The sequence below is a fragment of the Eubalaena glacialis genome, chromosome 15 (assembly GCF_028564815.1).
Source record: "Eubalaena glacialis isolate mEubGla1 chromosome 15, mEubGla1.1.hap2.+ XY, whole genome shotgun sequence".
NCBI lineage: Eukaryota > Metazoa > Chordata > Mammalia > Artiodactyla > Balaenidae > Eubalaena > Eubalaena glacialis.
This window is the reverse complement of record NC_083730.1, coordinates 78,788,468-78,808,277: the sequence shown is the minus strand read 5'-3', so window position 1 is coordinate 78,808,277 and position 19,810 is coordinate 78,788,468. Positions and strand designations below refer to the sequence as shown.

The 19,810-nt window shown below is 53.3% G+C and overlaps 1 protein-coding gene across 1 annotated transcript in view; it reads left to right on the top strand.

Annotated features, from left to right (window-relative positions):
• DTX1 (deltex E3 ubiquitin ligase 1) overlaps positions 1 to 19,810 on the top strand; it is a 38,311-nt gene that overhangs the window by 1,774 nt on the left and 16,727 nt on the right. Inside the window, exon 3 of the mRNA XM_061169000.1 lies at positions 17,072 to 17,750. Within this exon, the coding sequence (XP_061024983.1) occupies positions 17,072 to 17,750 (679 nt within the window). The remainder of the gene's footprint in view (positions 1 to 17,071; positions 17,751 to 19,810) is intronic.

Sequence of the window (19,810 nt, the reverse complement as noted above, 5' to 3'; positions counted from 1 at the left end):
AGAACTGCGGAAGGCCAATCTGCTGATCCAACCCCCTCCCCCCAAAAGGGACAGTCTAGCAAAGTCCTGTTGAAGACCTGGGTTCCAATCCAGCCTCTCATATTAGGAGTGGGGCTGTTGGCAAGTTACATCACCTCTCTGAGCCTCAGTTTCCTCATCTGCAAGATGGATGGGTCAATGTCTCTCACAGCTGTGTGAGGATTCAATAAAATTATGCTCACTGAGCAAAGAACCTATAAGATCATTAGCGCTCAATCATCATAGTAAAAAGGCTTTTCATGCACTTCCTCATTTGATTTTTTCCAACTGTTACAGCCAGTCTTACTATCATGTTAGTGGTAGTAGTGGTAGTAGTAGCCATCCCATTTTACAGATGAAGAAACTGAGTCTCACAGAAGTTGAGTGATTTAAACTTAAAGCTGGGATTTAAGCCCAACTGATTTCCAGAACCGAAACTCTTAACTGGTATCTTATATTGGCTCTAAGTATTGGTATTGTTGGGGTGATGTGATGGTGGTTGTAATGATGGGGGGGTGAGGGTGTTGGTGGTGTTGATGGTGGGGGGGGTAATGATGGAGAAGATAGTGTTGGTGGTGATGTCAGTGGTAGTATTGATTGTGGAATTTGTGGTGGTGGTGTTGATGGTTGTGTTGGTGGTGGTCTTGGGAGTGGTGTGATGGTAATGATGGAGAGGATGAGGTTGGTGGCAGTCTTGGTGCTGTGTGATAGGAGATGATGGTGATAAAAATGGGGAGGTCCCACTCTCAGCATTTTTGTTTGCCACCACTGCGGAGATCTCCCTGAGTCATTGTTGCCTGGTGGTCTCTACGACAATCTTGGTGGGCAGTGGGGAATGGTGAGGTCCTGCCTCATGGAAGCTGCCAAGGAATCCTTGGTATGTTCACCCCCAAGGACCAGCAGCTGGAGGTTTGAGGGAATTACAGTGAATCCCTAGATGACAAAACTGCATGTAGCAACCTTGGGGACAGTAGGACACTTTCCTTTTTAGAGCTGGGCTGTCCAATATGGTAGCCACTAAGCCCATGTGGCAATTTAAATTTACATTTAATTAAAATTAAGTAAAATTTAATTCCTCGGTCCCACTAGCCACATTTCAAGTGCTCAATAGCCGCATGTGTCTTGTGGCTACTGTATTGGACAGCATAGATCCAGAACATCACCTTCACCAAAGAAAGTTCTAGTGGCTAGCTCCGCTCTAGAACATTGCTTGGTGCCTACAGGGTGGTCACCAAGTGTGGAAACACAGGCAAAATCATAACAGATGGTTTGTTGATGTTACTTTTCAGTATGTCTGTGTTCCAAAACACCAGGTATTGGCAGCAGTCACTGGTGGTACCAATCGTTCATTCACGCCATCATCGATTTACTGACCTCCTGTTGTGTGTCAGACCCCGTGCTAAGCCCTAGAATACTGCAAGGAGTAAGACAGCCAAGGTCAGGGAATTCCCTGGTGGTCCAGGGGTTAGGACTTGGCGCTTTCACTGCCGTGGCCCCGGTTCGATCCCTGGTCAGGGAACTAAGATCCTGCAAGCCACGCAGCACGGCCAAAAGAAAAAAGAAAAAGAAAGACAGCCAGGGTCCTTAGTAGAGGTCTATTTGTGGAGGACCTATGCTGGAGATTCCAATGTAGTCGGCAAGCAAGCAAACACATAACCACACAGATAATCAGTTGCAGGTCTGAGAACATGAAATAAACTTGGTCTAGGAGTGGTCAAGAAGGCTAATCTGAGGAAGTCAGGTTTGAATAGAAATCTAAAGAATGAGTGTGGGAGACAGTGTTCCCAGCAGAGGGAACAGCCAGTGCAAAGGCCCTGTGGTGGGAAGGAGCAGAGTACGTTCAAATCCATTGCGTTTGGAGTGCAGTGGATGAGGGGAAGGTGGTACAAGATGAGGCTGGAACAGGGACCAGACATACAGCACTGGACAGCCGTGAAAAGGGCTTTGGATTTTATCCTGAGAGTAGAGGAAGTCACCATTGAGTCCTGGTGCCAATCCTTCCAGAGAGGCAGCGTCCCTGATGGCGAATTGCTAGGCGTCCCCTGCCCCATTCTCTCTGGTTTATCCCGGAACCGTCTCTGGTGGAGGGCAGGGGTCTGACAGCAGGAGTGTGTTTTCTCCTTGGCTCGGTGGTCTGCTTTCTGTAGGTTCAAAGCTAGTGGGGGTGGTGGTGCAGATTTTCCAGGGCGTGACTTATGGTCCTCAGAAGCAGCGATAGCCCCACCCGAGGTTGCCAACTTGGCCACTTTGCCCTTGATCTCCACACCCCTGTTCGGGGCTCCTTTTCTATCCCCACACCCCCACTTGGGCTCCTAACTCCCCAAACTCCCTCCATTCCCCCTTTCAGCAGGTCCCTTACTCTCAATGGCACCCCTCTTATGGGTCAGCCTCGCTGGATCCCCCAGAAGTTCAATTTCAGTCGTCTTCCCACTGCCCCCTCCGGGAGCTGCTCACGCCACACCTGCCCCCTGTTTGCCGGAAAAGGGAAAAAAAAATACTCATCCCTCCACAGGCTCCTGGGAGCCTGCCAAGACCCCCCAGCAAGGGAGGAAGGCCTGGAAACCTATGGGGCCGGCAGGGGACCTAGGATGCCTGGAAAACTGCTAGAGGGAGGGGCAAGATGTCTCCCACCAGACGTGTTATAATGTGATCGCCCACTTCTCCCAGGAGCAATACAAAGTCAAGGAGGGACATCTTGTCCTCATAGTTAATGGTCCAGGAAAGAGCCTCAAGCAGGCGTTGTCACCTGTCCAGACCTCAGTTTCCACATCTATGAAATGGACAAGAGTATCGCTTTGCTAGCAGGACTGTTGAGTTGATGGAGAGAACCACACATGTTATTTTATCCCACAGACCTTAACTAATTACCCACCATGTGCCTAGCATGTGCTGAACACTACAGATGCATGAAAGATGAGTCGGAGATCCTAAATCTTGAAGATCGTGGTACACACACACACACACAAACAATATAAAGTTGTAAAACCCAAAGCTCACGTGTATGTACTGAAATGAACACAACCTCTCTCTAGATTTTCTAATTGTAAAATTCTTGATAGGTTCATTGAAGCTGAACTTTAAGTTTTTGTGGGAGGTAGCAGCATGCCCCAGCACCCTGACTTTGGAGCTGCAGACTTGCTGATAAGGTCAGATAGTAAATAGTTTAGCCTCTGTGGGCCCTACAGTCTCTATAGTAACTGCTGCTATAGCTTAACTCTCCTGCTGTAGTTTGAAAGCAGCCAGACAGTATGCAAATGAATGAATGTGTCTGTGTTCTGATAAAACTAGTTGCAGCCATTGACATTTGAATTTCATATCATTTTCACGGGTCATGAAATCTTTTTTTTTTCCCAACCATTTGAAAATGTAAAAACCACTCAGCTCGTGAGCTGTGCAAAAGCAGGCAGCGGGTGGATTTGACCCGTGGGCTGCAGTTCACCAACCCCTGCCCTAATATGTTCTTAACCTGCCCATGGGGTAGGACAGCAGTGGTGCCACGGCATGCCCGGTGTGGCCTATACAGAAATACTCGCTTCGTGGCGTGTGCCGAGGTGCACACGTGTGTGCATACATGCACACAGCACCAATCTGCTTGACCCACAAATGCCCTGTCTATATGCCTGTCATGCGGCCAGCGGAAGAAAGCCCAGATGTCAGGCTTGGACCACAAGGGAAGGGCCAGGCCTGGTCCCATGGGGGCTGCTGTTTGTTCAGCTGGTGCCCCGTCACCTCTCCCCTGCTGGGCTGTTTTCATCACTCTCTACAGGGGGTGAGGTTCCCTTTGAAGCCCAGCAGGTCTGGAACCCAAGTGGCAGGGATGCTGTGACCCTGGTGTTCCTTTCACAGGCATATGACCTAACCAATTCCTAGGCAATTTCCAGATTTCTCCCTGAGCTCACATGGCTGGGGGCAGGGGGAGGGCCACCTTTCGGACTGACTGGTGACGCCCATTCTCTTCTCCCACTGCTGCTGGGGGCACTTATGGCAGCCCTCTGCCCATTCTGTAGATGGGACAGCGGAGGCTGGGTGAGGCCAGGCTGGGGACCATCCACAACTGCTGTCCCCACAACTCAAAGCACAGCTGTGCCTGGCACTCCCAAGCTGTCAGGCTGGAGTCACAGGTGGCAGCTGGTTTCAGCACCTTTCAAGCCTACATCATCCCTTCTCTGGGTTGCTGGGGCTCCACTCAGCCCTGGTGCCCTTATGGGAACATCCTGTCTGAAGACACACTTAGGCTGTTGGAGACCAGGTGGGGACACCCAGCGGGAAGAGCAGCCATCACTGGGGAAGGCACCGCCAGAATTTAGACTCCTAGGCAGGTCGTTGTATCGATGGAGAGACAGAGGCCCAGAGAGGGTGAGTGACTTGCCCAAAGTCACACAGTCGATCACTCTTCTGGAACCCAGGCCTCTCAGACAGGTCTCAAGGTGGAGAATAAGGTGACATTCAACGAGCCAGCTGAGAGAGTCCGCTCCCCCTTCTCCCTTGAGAGCTCTGACTTGTTGCCAGATTGTGTACCAAAGCAGGAACAGCCTGTGCAACCCCAGAGGCCTCCAGGGCCCAGCTACCCGGTTACAGGACCCCTTGGGACCGTGTCGCAGACAACCTGGAGGGCCCCAGGGGGCTGGGCCTGACACCAGGGGCAAGAAGGATGATGTGTGTTTGGACTGGGAGGAGTCCGTCCACTGGTGGCCGCAGGTCCAACTAGTCCGTACGTGGGTGTCTCCCACCACCACCTGTCACACTGCCTGCATCTCCACCCTTACAGATCCATCCTTTTGCCTCCGGCTGCTTGTCTGGCTCCTGGAGTCTCTTCTGGTACCATAAATTCATCATCGCTTTTATTTGACAGTCATTGGTGCCTGCTCAGTACCACGCCCTGGGCTGGTTCCTAGGAACTCAGAAAGAAGGACAAGACCCCTGCCAAACTGATTTCAGGGTCTAGTGAAGGCAAAGACAAATATCAATACATATCATGGGAATGGCAGTTGAACTCTTGGATTCAGATATAGATCTGAATTCCAGCCTGGCCCCTTGCTGGCTGTGTGACCATGGGCAAGCCGCTTAACCTCTCTGAGCCTCAGATTCCTGCTCTGTAAAATGGGAGTAAGAATAGTCCCTACCTGAGAGGATTATTACCGTGAGGACTGAAGGAGGTAATGTAGGTAAAAGCATGGAGAATATTACTTTGCTCATAGTACTCACGTTCAAGTAGGAAAAATATCTAAACACCTCGTAGGAGAGGTACAGGTTGCCCTTGGCCAAGTGATGTGGGCAGTGTGTGCCTGGGGCCTCTGAGAGGGAGGACTTCCTGGAGGAGGAATCCTCCAAGAGTCTGTATGGTTTGAGGAACATTTCTGGCTGGAGGAAACCCAGGCCTGAGTGGAAAACGGAGGCAGTGACAGAAGTGGGAAGAGGTAAGGAGAGGAAGGGAGGCCTCTTGAGTCCCACCGGGCATGGCTGGGCTGCCAGCTGTCACCCTTTAGCAGCCAGGCCCCAGGGGACCCAGAGTCACACTGCAGGACCAGCCTCGTTAATCATGGGCCCTTGGAGGCCAGAGCTGAAGCAGGCTGGGCAGGGGCTGACGCAGGCCCTTCCTGACCCATTTTATACATAGCAAAGGTGAGGCTCAGAGGGTGGGGAGCCACCTGCCCAAGCTAGGAAGAGATGGGTCAGAGATTCAGATCTAGGTGGTCTGCTGCGCCCGCCCTGCGCCAGGCCTGGCTGCCCCAGCACCTTGGACAGCGCCACCCACGGCTGGACCACTCCTGTGGGGTGTGGGTGTGAGAGATCCTGGGTCAAATCCTCCTCATAGCCTCTTCTCTCTCCTCTCATGTACCCTGCCCCTCCTGCTCCCCTCTCCATCCTTTCCTGCTCTCTCCAACCCCCCCTCCTCATCTGTCCAAGGGAGCTAGGGTCTGACCTAGAGATGAGGGAGGTGATGGAAGCTGTGATGCGGAAGTGTGGGGCTGGAACAGGGGAGGTGATAGGGAAGGTGATGAGAGCCGTGGAGGGGGGAGGGGCCGGGGAGGCGATGGGGCCTATGACTGGAGCTATTGATGGTGGGGTGGAGTTGCGGGTGTGATAAAGGGGACCGTGACGGGGAGGGTAATAATGGCTGTGATGGAGGGTAGTGAAGGTGATAAGGAGTGAAGGGGGAGGCATGGGGGTTCTACAGAGGGGGTGATGGGGGATGTGATGGGAGGGTAATGAGGAGGGGCCAGGATGGGGAGGTGATGGGGACAGGACTGGCCACAGTGGAGCTGCCCATTCAGGCTGTGGGCAGGGGGATCCCTAGCTCCCTCCTCTGTGTGGTATTTTCAGGGTATGGAAGGTGCCCAGGGCCCTCCCATGCCTCCCTCCCCCCCACATCTCTGTCTCCCTGGGCCTCCCTCCTTCCTCTCACTCCTGCATCACACCCAGTGGTAGCCACTCCGCAGGACAGCCTCCAGGTCCCAAGACAGTTGCCCCCCCATGAGTCCCCCTGGCTTCCCAGTCCACAAAGGCACCCCACCAGCCACCAGCTGCCCTTGGCTGATACCAGCTGAGAGCAAGGGGCCCCAAGTCTGGAACTGGCTGCCTCAGGGAGCCTTGTTGGTGAGGCCCAGGCTCTAGATTCCCTTCTTCGCAGCTCTCTGGTGACTGTGGGGTGGGGTGAGGGTGTGAGGGGGTGCTGGCTTTTGACTTTGGGTAAACCACACTCTCTCCATGGGCCTCAGTTTCCTCCTCTGTAATATGGGCCCAACAACAGGACCTATCTCATGGGATTGTGGTCAGTATTAATTTGTTCATTCATTCAGCAGGAATTTAATGAGCACCTACTATGGGCCAGACACTGTCCTAGGCACTAGGGATGCAGCAGTGAACAGGACAGATACAAATCGCTGCCCTCAAAGCCCTTGTATTTTGGTAGGGGCGATGGGCATGATACAGGAGGCCAGACACTGAGGAGGTCCGGGATATGGGGCTGTTCCTGATCTTTGGGCTCCAGGAGCAGGCAGGCTGGAGACTGAGTCTCCCCCAGGTCCTATGTAGCTGCATCCTTGCTCTGTCACCCTGGCCAAGCACCTCTCCCTCTCTGGGCTCCTCCCATCGTCCCTCTGGAGCTGCTCCAGGCTGCCACCTCCACCTGCCTGAATAGGAGTGGCAGGTGGGTGATGGGCGATGGGAGGGAGTCTGGCACCGAGCCGTGGAGCTGAACGCCCTGAAATGCAGAACAAAGGAGGAAGCAATCAAAGAAGGCAGCGCTGGTGACCGGGACAGTCCTGCCAGCAGCTGCAGCGTAGCCACCTCTTCTGCCGATGACAGGCTGGGCCCCGCCGCCACTGAGGCTTTGTCCCCTCTCCTGCCCACTGCAAGCAGAGCACGCCAGGGGAAGCGTAGGGTTCACCTGAAATTGCACATTATGGAGCCCTCCCCAGGTTCCTCTCTTCTAGGGAACAAAGGTTCATTCATGCCAAGGTCTTAGTCACCTGGGGCTGTGAAAATAAGAGTCAAGGAGCCTGGGGTCAAGATCTGTCTCTAAGTTGTAGGTGATTTGGACAAAGCCCCTTTCACTTTCTGGGTTCCAATTTCCCCATCTAGAAAGAGGCTGAAAATTCAGATGCTTCCAGGGCCCGGGCAGCCAGTAGAAGTGTGTGCAGTGGCTGGGAAGGCAACGGCGTTCAACTGTTGTTCTCTAGTGCCTGGTACACAGTAGGCACTCAGTAAACACTTGAAAACATGAATGGAGTAACTGTGACTCAGCTTCTGCTAACTGTTGCCAAGAAGACCAATCCTTGTGGCTGCCTCTTTGGATATTTGGTGATTTTTGAAATCCAGACTTGAGTGAGCCCACCCCAGTTTTTAAACGCCTGGTCATTATATTTACAAGATGTAAATAGCGTGGCGCCCAAGACAAAATCAAATTCACCCTCAACTTGCAATCTCCAGCCTAGTCATTTGTAGTACTCAGGTAGGTTCACTTGTGTGTATTTGGTCATTCATTCATTCACTCACTCATTCATCCATTTAGCTAGCATTTTCCAACTACCTACTTCCCTGCGCTCCTGGCTATGGAGGGATGCTAAGGTGGCTGAAAGCCAGCCCAACCTTTGAGAGGCTTCCAAGCTGGAGGGAACAGACACTTCAACACTTAATGAGCTCTGTGCTTTAATGGCGGTACTGTAGGTGCAAGGTGCTATGTGAGTCCCAAGGAGGGAGTGATTCTCCCTGAGGATGGCAGAGAAGACTTTAAGAGGACAGTGCTTGAGCTGAACCATGACAAGTGTGTAGGAACTCGGCAGGGAGGGAAGTGGGGTGGTGTGGGTTGAAGGACATTCCAGACAGAGGGAACAGCATGTGCAAATACACAGAGGCATAGCCATGTGTGATGTGTTCAGAGAATAACTAGAAGTATGGTGTCGTTAGAGTGTGAGGCTGTGCGGACAGCTTGTAATGGGCCTTGAAGATGAGCTAAAGAGCTTAGACTGATTCATTCCTAAGGGCACTAGGGAGCTATTGATGGGTGTTGGGCAGAAGAGTGATGTGGTCAGACTTGAGTTTGTGAAAGATCCTCTGGCTGCCTTGGGAGAATGCATTACAGGGTGCGAAAGGTGGAAACTGGGACATAGGACGGAGGCCGCTGCAGTAGTCTGGCAAGCAGTCTTGGTGGCTTGGACCAGGGTGGTGGCAGTGGAAGGGGGGAGAAGTCCAAATCTGGCTGGCTTGAATCCTGGCTTAATAACTTAGCTGTGTGATTTGGGTAAATCACTTCACCTCTTTGTTTTGGCAGTTGTACAAGGCAATGATAATAATGGTACCTGTTCTGTAGAGTGTCATGTGGATTAAGAATTAACATGTGAAACACTGAGAGCAGTACCTGGCACAGAGTAGACCCTCTGTGAGTGTTTACCATCATGATGAGGAGGAGGAAGAGGATGTCTGTTTCACAGATGAGGAAGCAGAGGCTTGGTAGGACCAGGGTAGTTGCCCAACACCACTGAGGGCTCCAGGAGATAGAGGACTCTCTGCTCCTTCCGTTTCCTACCCTCTCATCTCCGTCTCTCAGCTGCTGCTGCCGTGCCTGGGGGTCTGAACCCGAGTGTGTTGGAAGCTAGGTGACTGGGAAGCCACACACACAGCCCATAAAGTGGGCAAAGCCAGCTTGCAGCTGCCAGCAGCCTCCAGAGCGAGGGCCTTTTGAAACCAATTTGAAGGTGGTAGCCTCTCCGAGTGCCGTGCAGCCCCTCAGCCTTCCCCAGGCAGGGCTGGAGACCCCCTCCCCTCTCCTGCCCAGCTGCCAGCAGACCCTGGGGAGCCTGGGCCAGCTTCAAATGTGCAGAAACCGCTAATGGGCCGTGGCTCTGTTGACAAGTCCCCTGGGAGAGTTTGGAGGGAAACAGAACACTGCGGGATTATTGATCACAGGGCGGGAGGGAGAGGGAGGTGCCCCGGGTCCACAGACTGCAGTTCGAATCCCAGCCCAGCCACCACCCCCAGGTGGACCTCCAAGTCCTCCCAAGGAGCCTCAGTTTCCCCATCTGCCAAATGGGGCTAACAATAGTGCACAAAACCTCTAGGGCTATCGCGAGGACTGGAGGATGCACATGAGCCCTTAGCATGGTAGCTGGCACAGAAGAATTCGATAAAGCAGGATGGTTATTGTTATTGCTGTCAGGGAGTTGGCCAGCCACGCAGATAATCAGTTGAGGTGTTAAGGGAGAGGGCCGCTATTCCAGAAGGCCATATAACAGTCTGGGTTTGAACCTCAGCTGTGTCCCTTACTCACTGTGTAACCTCCGTGCCTCAGTTTCCTCCCCTGGAACATGGGCTAGTACAAGTGGAGCAGTGAAGGGAACGCCTGGAGCCGGGTGGCCTCGGGATGGCTTCTGGCTGGACCACTTCCTTGCAGATAACCTTGGACATGTTACTACCCTGCTCTGTGCCTCTATTTCCTTGCCTCTAAAATGGGATGGTGAATTCCCTGGCAGTCCAGTGGTTAAGACTCGGCGCTTTCACTGCCGGGGCCCAAGTTCCATCCCTTGTCAGGGAACTAAGATCCCTCAAGCTCCACAGCGCGGCCCAAAAAAATAAAATAAAATGGGATGGTAATATCCCTACCTCACAGGGCCATTGTGAGGATTAAATGAGTTCACATGAGCCTGGGCCACAAAAGTGTGTTCTCTGAGCGAGAATGATGGTCATGGTGGCTTCTGGGTGAGGGGAGGAATCAGGAAGCTACCCCCTTGGGGCCTGGCCTCCAGTGGGTGTTGCACTCACACTTAACCCACTGCCCAACCCCCAGTCACAGGCCTCAGCCAGCAGCGGGACTCCCCCCACCTGACAGGATGTCCCATGACTGCCTCCCACGGGCCCCCCTTCCCGTCAGGGTCTGGGTGCCCCCAAACTGAGGTCACTTCCCTCCGGGAAGCCACCCCCAGAGGGAGTGGTTTGTTGCTGGGCCTTGGGACTGGCTCAGCTCAGGGAGGAACACTTTGGAGGCTAGAGGGGCAGACAGGAGGGCTCAGAACCTTCCCGTCTCTCTACAGAGTCAGCTTTTTCTTAAAGCCAAAAGCTGGGGGGGCTGAGACACCCACACACCCCACCTTCAGGCAGAAGGGTCAGATCAGGACCACGTTCTCCAGCCAAAAACCTCTCACAGTGAAATAACTGAGGGCAAAGCTGAGGTAGTGAGTTCCCCGTCGCTGGAGGTATCCTAGGCTGGGCTACCACTTGGCTGAGTTAAACCCCTTAGAACCAGTCTAACCTGGCCTTTCCTTTGCTCCGTGAATAAAGCATTATCCCCAACCCTCCCAAGATTTCACTCTTCTGGGACCTCAGTTGTCTCCTGTAAAACGGGAATAATTCTGGTCCCTCCCTAGAAGGAACCGTGTGAGGATATAATGAGTTAGTGCAAGGAAAGTGCTGAACACAGCCTCTGGCACATAGTGGGGACTCAGTAAACGTTAGCTTTATTGGTATTGCTGTAGCTGTTGTCTTCCCCCCCGCCCCCCGTCCCCCGTCCCCCCGTCCCCCCGTCCCCCGTCCCCCCTCTCTGCTCCTCCCTGTCTCTTGGCCGAGCTCTCTCGTTCTCCCTGACTGTCCCTGACTGTCTCAGTCTCTAGGCTTCAGGATTCTGTTTCTTTTTTTTTAATATTTATTTATTTATATATTTATTCTGGTTGCACTGGGTCTTAGTTGCGGCATGCCCGATCTAGTTCCCCGACCAGGGATCGAACCTGGGCCCCCTGCACTGGGAGCGTGGAGTCTTACCCACTGGACCACCAGGGAAGTCCCAGGATTCTGTTTCTTTAAGTCTCTCTGCCCCCCACTCTCCTGTATCTGCCTTAGCATTTCCCATTTTGATCTCGGCCCTCTGTGCATGTGTGTCTCTCTCTGTCTCTGTGCCTCTCTCTCCCTCTTTTTTTTTTTTAAGATTTTTTTTTTTATGTGGACCAGTTTTTTAAAGTCTTTATTGAATTTGTTACAATATTGCTTCTGTTTTATGTTTTGGTTTTTTTGGCTGCGAGGCATGTGGGATCTTAGCTCTCTGCATTGGAAGGTGAAGTCTTAACCACTGGACCGCCAGGGAGGTCCCCACTCTCCCTGTCTCTTGCTCCCCCCACCTGTGTCTCGATCTCTCTTTGGTTGTCTCTGCCCCAGGCATGAACTGGTCACTGGCTGCAGTGGCTGCGGCCGTCCCCACACCCGGTCCCCAGGGGCCCAGCTCCTGCAATCCTCCAGCTGACATTTGGCCAAAGCCCCTTTCCCCTCAGTTCAGCTGGAACAAGATTGGAATTTTTCAACCAAACATTCCTAAGAAACGAAGGAGGGGGTAGGGGGGACAGGGAACAAAAGCAGACACAGAAACAGGCCCAGAAATAGTACGTGCTTGACACAGGTTCCTAACTGCCACGGGGACACCGACCCTGGTGGCCAGCGCAGCTGGGTGCCCGTGAGGCCAGAGAAGGGCAGTGGACCCAGCAGAGCCGGTCCATGTTAGAAAGACCAGCCGTGCATCCAGGCCACCAGTCTGAGGCCCTTCCCATCTCCCAGGCTGAGGAACCTCCAGCCTCATCTTAGACCCATTGTTCTGGCCGAAAATCTAGGCCAGGGCCACTGGGGAAGAGAAAGAGTGTTTCCGCCACTGCTCCCTTGGAAATCTCGAGATCGCAGCCCCGGCAGGTCACCAGGGAACCAGCTGGCCCCCCTCGGCCTGGTGCACGGCCAGCGTGAGCTGGGAGGTGGACGGACAGGCAGGCAGGCAGGCAGCACTGGGCGCTTCAGGGTGCAGGGCCCAGCGGGGAGGACGGCAGCTGCCCTAATTACTCCAGCTCGCCAGGTTCCGATCTCGTTTGAAAAGGACTCCAGGGACGCAGCCTTTAATAACTACCAGTAAACAGGCAGGAAAATCAATACCTGCTAAATAGAGCCCTGGAGAGAGGGACTCCTGGGCTGGCTGGCCCTGAGCTGGCTGGGAGGAGCTCCCAGAGTCCTTTGTTACAGAGCTGGCCAATGCTGACCTTTGGAACCCTGGCCCTCCTTCCCCGGGGACCCCTTGTGCACTTTGGCCTCTGCTCCAGTCTGCACTCCCTCTCTATCAAGACCAACCCTCCTCTTTCCCACTCCCTCTGAGCCCTGACCTATGCCAAGTAGGTTGCCTGTTTCAGTTGCAGATGCCTCATTTGCGCCTTGTGCCTAGTGCTGGGAACAAAAACATAGATCTGACCTGGTCCTTGTCCTCCTGAAAGTCATCAACCAGTGAGGGAGATTAAGAACAAAAATAAATCACCTGGGCTTCCCTGGTGGCGCAGTGGTTGAGAATCTGCCTGCTAATGCAGGGGACACGGGTTCGAGCCCTGGTCTGGGAAGATCCCACATGCCGCGGAGCAACTAAGCCCGTGAGCCACAACTACTGAGCCTGCGCGTCTGGAGCCTGTGCTCCGCAACAAGAGAGGCCACGATAGTGAGAGGCCTGCGCACCGTGATGAAGAGTGGCCCCTGCTTGCCGCAACTAGAGGAAGCCCTCACACAGAAACGAAGACCCAACACAGCCAAGATAAATAAATAAATAAATAAATAAATAAATAAATAAATAAAAATTTAAAAAAAATAATAAATCATTTAATGATAGTGCAAAGATATACATGCAGTAAAAAGTTGCATGTGCTAGCTATAGCAGCAGAACGGAAAAGCACTTCCTGGAGGAGGTGGGCACGTAGAGGGTTTTGTTGGGTGAATAGGAGTTTGCCAAGTGACCAAGGGCTGGGAAAAGGTGAATGTGGGTAATGTATATAATAATAACAGCGTCTTAGCTAACATTCCTCAAGCACTTACCGTAGCCAAGCGCTCTGCCAAGCATCTATGATGTGCATTATCTTACTTTGCCCCACAGCAATTCCTTGGGGGTGGGTATTAATACCCCCATTTGACAGGTGAGAACACTGAGGCTAAATGTGGAGCCAGGACTGGCACATGGCCTGTGAGACTTCTGAGTTGTTTCTCTCAACCACTTCACTCTGCCCCTCCCGCCCCTGACCCTGCCCTGCCCAGCTCAAGACCTGGCACACAGAGGTGATTAAATATAGCAAGTTCCCACCCCATGCCTTCCCATTCAGGGGTTACACCTTCCATGTAACACAGCACCTCAACCCTTAACTGGGAGGCTAATGGTGGTACTTTGGACACATCAGACCTGAAGATCACCTGTCACGAGCCCTCATTTTGCAGATGAGGAAACTGAGGCTCTGAGAGGGGAAGACCAGGAGTCAGGAGCAGAGTGGGAACAGGATCCTAGATTTTCCCTCTAACTAATCCCCTCTCAGGCCTGCCCTGGAAGAACACCGTTATCAAGGAAAAAGTCAATATGCGCACGCTAAATTAAAATGATAAAACAGACTGGAGAATGAGGCTGCCCTGGAGGCCTGGGAGCGGGGGAGTTTTCATATGATTGGCACATTACAGGAGCCTGGGGACTCCACGCCCACCACGCCTCTCTCATTACAGCTACAGCTCTGTGCCTCGACTTCCCCAGCTCTCGGAGTCTGGGTGGTTGACAGGGAGCAGGGGATAGCCCATAGACCTTGGGATTCAAACAGAGGAGAGAGCAGAGGACTAGCTGTTTCAGCCCTGGGTCGGGACCCAAGTGAAGGTCAGATAGAGTCTGTGCCCAGGAAAGAGAAGCTTAAGCCAGGCAGGGGAAGGAGGGGGTCCTCAGGATGGACCATGATGGGTCCTCATCCATCTGGCTGCAGATTCCAGGGCCAGGCACCCTGGGGTTGTGCCAGTTGACAGTGGAAACACTCCGCATGTAGGGAGGGCCCACTGCATGCTAGGCACTGTGCTAGGCACAGGGGATAGAGCCAGGAGTAAAGCAGGCGAGATCCCTGACCTTGTACGGGGGAGACAGAGAGTAAAGCAAGTCTGCAGATGAATGTATCATGCAGGTAGCACTGAGTGCCAGGAAGACAGATAGAGCAAGGGAAGAGGATGGCAATGGAGGGCAATGGAAGGGTGGCGTTTCCAATGAGGGGATGTTTGAACAGAGACCTAAAAGAAAGGAGGGAGAAAACTGTGAGAACGTTTGGGAGTGGCTAGGTCATATTCCAGGGGGAGGGGACAGCAAATGCAAAGGGCCTGAGGCTGGACATTGCTTCAGATGTTTGAGGAACAGCAATGGGGCCAGGGAGTGAGTGAGAGGTGGGCTTTATAGACCCGTGGGACTTTGTAGAGGCTTTATAGACAATGTGGTGCTTTGTAGGTCATGGCCAGGACTTTGACTTTGACTCCAGGTAAGCAGGGAACCATGGGACAATTTTGAGCCAAAGGAGAACGTGATCTGACTTGCATTGAATGAGATCCCTCTGGCTGCCGTGTGGGGAAGAGACGACAGAAGGCAAGGACAGAAGCAGTGACCAGTAATGAGTCTACGGCAATAGTCCAGGCAAGAGAAACACAGTGGCTTGGACCAGGTAGATTTGGTGCGATGGGGAGAGGGAGAAGTGGTCAGATGTGGGATGTATTTGAAGATAGAGACCACTGGATTTACTGATAGATTGGACGTGGGGTATGACGTGAGAAGTCAGAGATGGGTCCAAGGATTGGGGGTTTGGGGCTTGAGCAAAAGGAAGGATGGAGCTGCCAGTAACTGAAACAAGGAAGGCTTCAGGAGGAAGCCTGAATACGTCTGAATCTGGCAGAGCTGAGTTTGGGAAGCCCATTGGACCTGCATGGGAAGGTGCAGAGGGAGCAGCTGGATACACAAGTCTGGCTCTAAAGGGAGAGGATATTGGAATCATCAGAGTAGAGACACTATTTGTCTTGATGGATCCTTTTAGCAACCTTATAAGGAAGGTCTGCTTGTGCCCATTTTAGAGATGATAAAACTGAGGCTCAGAGCCATTGAGTCGCCTGACCACAGACACACAGCTGGAAAGTTGGGCAGGTGGGGCTTGAAATGAGGTCTGTCTGCCTCCCAGCCCTGGTGCCCCCCCCAGACCCTGTGCTCTGTGGCTATTCTCACCAAATCCTCCCAGCAGCCCCGTGTGAGAGGGGAGGGGTGGCTCATGGATTATCATCACCTTCATTTTCGAGATGGGGCCACCTAGTCTTAGGGAGACTTAAGGGACTTGCCCACAGTTGAGGAGCAGTCAAGTGTGCAGCCTTCCTGCCAGTGTGCCACGTGAACCAAAAGAATCTCTCCACACTGGCCCCAAGGCACAGAGCAGGCTAAAGGCACTGAGAAGTCTTGCAGCCTGGACCTTATTCATCTCTTTTTAACCCAGTGTCCACGGAGCCTTGCTCTCAGGAAGCATCTAGAATTGGGAAGCATGGAGCAGAGGTTGGGAGCCAAACTTCAGGGCTCCTGTTTTTAAAATGGGAGCATGAATACCCACCTGGCTGGGGTTGTCACATGGTTATGTTCATTTTGAATGACCGCTCAGCACGAAGCCCTCCACAGAGCAGACAGGCAGCATGTTTGCTAAAAGAAGGAACAAATAAACGAACAGATGCATGAAAAAAGAAATAAATAAGTGGATTAAGGAATGGACCAATGCAAGGATAGCAAAAGGCGTGAAAGAATAAAATAACCGAACTCAGAATGGATCAATATCTGAACTAATGAATTCATTCACACATTCAGCAAATATCTAGCGAACACCTACTGTGTGCAGGCGCTGGGGATACAGCAGTGAATAAAACGAAGTCCTTGCCTTGTGGCAGTGACATTCTAGTGGGAGGAGACAGACAGAAAGCAAGATATATATGTAACATATAAAGTATACCAGATGGAACAGGGAAGGAGAGAGGGGAAAGGAGGAATGTGGAAGTGTGCACATTTTTATATAGGATGGTCGTAAGTGAAGGAATGACTGAAATCATGAATAAAGTTGCTGAAGGAGAATAAGTGCAGGCATGAATGATGGCAGGCATGGGTGAATGAGCTAATGAGAGAATTATTGAATGAATGAACTGAGGAATACATGAATGCATAAACCGAGGCATGAATAAAGGAATGCACGAATGAAAGAATTAAGGAATGCATAAATGAACTTGTGCTTGAAGTAATTAATGAATGGATGGACTGATGAATGGATTACTGTATGAGTGAACTAATGAAGGAAAGACGGACCATCACTGTCGGCATGGTCGTGGCCTCTGTTGATCCCGGCTCCCACCCCAGGCTCTGACTCTGCTTCCCACCCCCTCCTTGTCTAAACAGCCCACACCCCCTTCTCCCTTCTCCTCCCCCAGGGCCTGTGATGGGCCACTGCTTCACTGCCTGTGTTGACCCTTGAGTGGTGGGGGCAGCTTGCGTCCCCTGCCCCCCTTGCTGACTTGCATCCCCGTCCTGACACCCCGCTTCTTTGCCTTCCACGCCCCCCTCCCCGGGCCCGCGCTCCTCTCGCCCCAACCCATATGTGCTGACCCTCAAGCTCGCCCCTGCCCGTACTGACCCTCCAGCCCGTGCTGACCCCGGTGTTGTCCCCCGCCCCTCCGGCCTGTCCCGATCCCCCTGGCCGCGGATGTTAACGGCCCTCCGTCCTGACTCCCGTCCCCCTTGTGAGCACAGGCACCATGCGGCCGGTGCGGCGCAACTTCTACGACCCGTCGTCGGCGCCGGGCAAGGGCATCGTGTGGGAGTGGGAGAACGACGGCGGCGCGTGGACGGCCTACGACATGGACATCTGCATCACCATCCAGAACGCCTACGAGAAGCAGCACCCGTGGCTCGACCTCTCGTCGCTCGGCTTCTGCTACCTCATCTACTTCAACAGCATGTCGCAGATGAACCGCCAGACGCGCCGGCGCCGCCGCCTGCGCCGCCGCCTGGACCTCGCCTACCCGCTCACCGTCGGCTCCATCCCCAAGTCGCAGTCGTGGCCCGTGGGCGCCAGCTCGGGCCAGCCCTGCTCGTGCCAGCAGTGCCTGCTGGTCAACAGCACGCGGGCCGCTTCCAACGCCATCTTGGCTTCGCAGCGCCGCAAGGCGCCCCCCGCGCCCCCGCCGCTCCAGCCGCCGCCCGGAGGACCAGCGGGCACGCTCCCCGTGCGCCCCAGCGCCACCTTCGCAGGCGCCGCGCTCTGGGCCGCGCCCGCCGCCGGCCCCGCCGAGCCCGCGCAGCCCCCCGGCGCGTCCCCGCGGAGCCCGAGCGCCCCCAGCGGCGCGCCCACCCCGGGGCAGAACAACCTCAACCGGCCCGGGCCCCAGCGCGCCACCAGCGTGAGCGCACGCGCCTCCATCCCACCGGGGTAAGCCGGGCCCTGGGCGCAGGGGTGGCTGCCCACTGGGGCTAGGAACAAAGAATTACAGTAATTATAATAATCACAAGTAATATCTAGCATCTGTTAAGTATTCACTTTGTGCCAAGCGTTAACTAAGCACCTTAACGCTCATTTATCTCCAGGCACAAGGACCCTGTGAGGTAGGGAGCGTCATCATCCCCAGTTTACAGATGAGGAAACCGAAGCATGGGGAGAGTTAGTAACATTTGCCAGATCACACAATTCACAGTGATGGGTCCATAGCAGCAACTATAATGGTGTACAGTCCATGTTTACTACTTACTAAACTCTTTATCTACACCACCTCATTTATTACACACACACCCCCCCCCAAAAAAATTCCACCATGCCCCTGTTACAGATGGGGAGGCTGAGGCTGGGAGAGGTATGGCACCTGCTGAGGGCCACCCAGGTGGAGAGCAGGGTTTGGAATTCACACCAATTCCAGGATTCTGTGCTGTGTTGTCTTCGAATTTTTAGAGGGTTTCCACCCCTGCCCCAATCCATACCCATGTCATGTGGAGGCTCAAGCAAGCATTAGGCCCTTGTCCAAAATATTTCCCCTATAGGCCACATCTAAATATCACCATCACTTGGGGCTAATACTATGATTTTCAACCTGGGCTTTAGGGACTCCTGGGGTGACCCGAGATAGTGGCAGGAGAGGGTGGTGGTTAAGAAGTCAGGCACACAAGAGCCAGTCTCTCTGCTCTTGTTTTAACCAGAGCAGTCCTTTTTGGAATCTCTTTTGTGGACTGGCTTTCCCAGCAGGATTTCACTGAGGAAGGGAACCCGGCTCATACCAGTTTTAGAAGTCCCTGGATTAAGGCATCCAGGCCTGGGATAGGGACCCAGTGAGCCTGTCAGCTCCCCACCCTGGAGCCCAGGTTCATTTGATCTCAGCAGAGGACCAGGCCCTGAAGTGGTGGGAGAGAGAGAGGGAGGAGCAAAGACCTTGACCTTGAGATAGACCAGAGGGAAGAGGGCAGGTGGGGTGTGGGTCGTGGTGCCCAAAAGGAGGAACGGGCACCAAAAGTCAGCTCTGCTCTTATCCCTCTGGCATGGCCCAGGAGAGCGACCGTGCTGATCTGACCTCAGCAAAGGTCAGGCATGGAGACAACCTTTGAGGTCACCGTATCCAGGTCTCCCCTTTCACCAATGGAAACTGAGGCCTGGGGAAGGGAAGGGACCCTGAATTAGGCTGCCCTTCTGAACCTTTGAGAGTCTGACTGCTTGGGTTCAGATCCCCTCTTGGCAGCCACTTCTGAGCTGTGAGATCTGAGGCAAGTCCCTCCCCTTCACTGAGCCTCGGTTTCATCATCTGTCAAATGGAAGCTGTGTGCCTGATCATAGCACCTACATCGCAATAGTCCTGCAGTGGCAGCCAGGACTACCATTGTTATCCAGGGGGAGGGTTGGTATGGGGGGTAGGGGAGCTGTGATTTTCCATGGGAAGGACTACAGCAGCCACCACCTGCCAGTCTCGTCCTCCCTTCCCCTCCTCGCCACCTTCCCCTCCAGGTCATTCCTCTATGGCCCGACCGTCCCAGTGCCCACAGAGAGGAGCCCTGAGGAGGTCAGGGAAAGCATCTTGGGGAAGCATTGCGGGAGGGGCTTACCCATCTGGGGATCACAGACAGGTATTCACTGTGGCTCCCTGTAAATTGCGACCTGGCTCTGGCTCCCTTATGGAAAGAGAGGGCTGGAGGGCCCCAGAATGACAAGAAGAGTAGGACACCAAGTTGGAGTAGATGCAGGAGGGGGCAGAAGCGGGAAAGTCCCAGGGGCCTTTGCAGCAAGAATTCAAGAACCTTCTCTCCGGGGCTGTATTGTTGAAACCCACTAGTGGATTATGAAATCAGAAGGTTGTAACCAGAATTTTCTGGGAATGGAATGGAATAGAATAGAATAGAAAAGAAAATATTGGCATGTGTCATACATAGCAACAGTAAGAATTGTTCCATGAACCTTTTGCATGATTTCTACATGTGTTTAATGGGTCGCCAGGTGAAATGAATTTCTTAGTC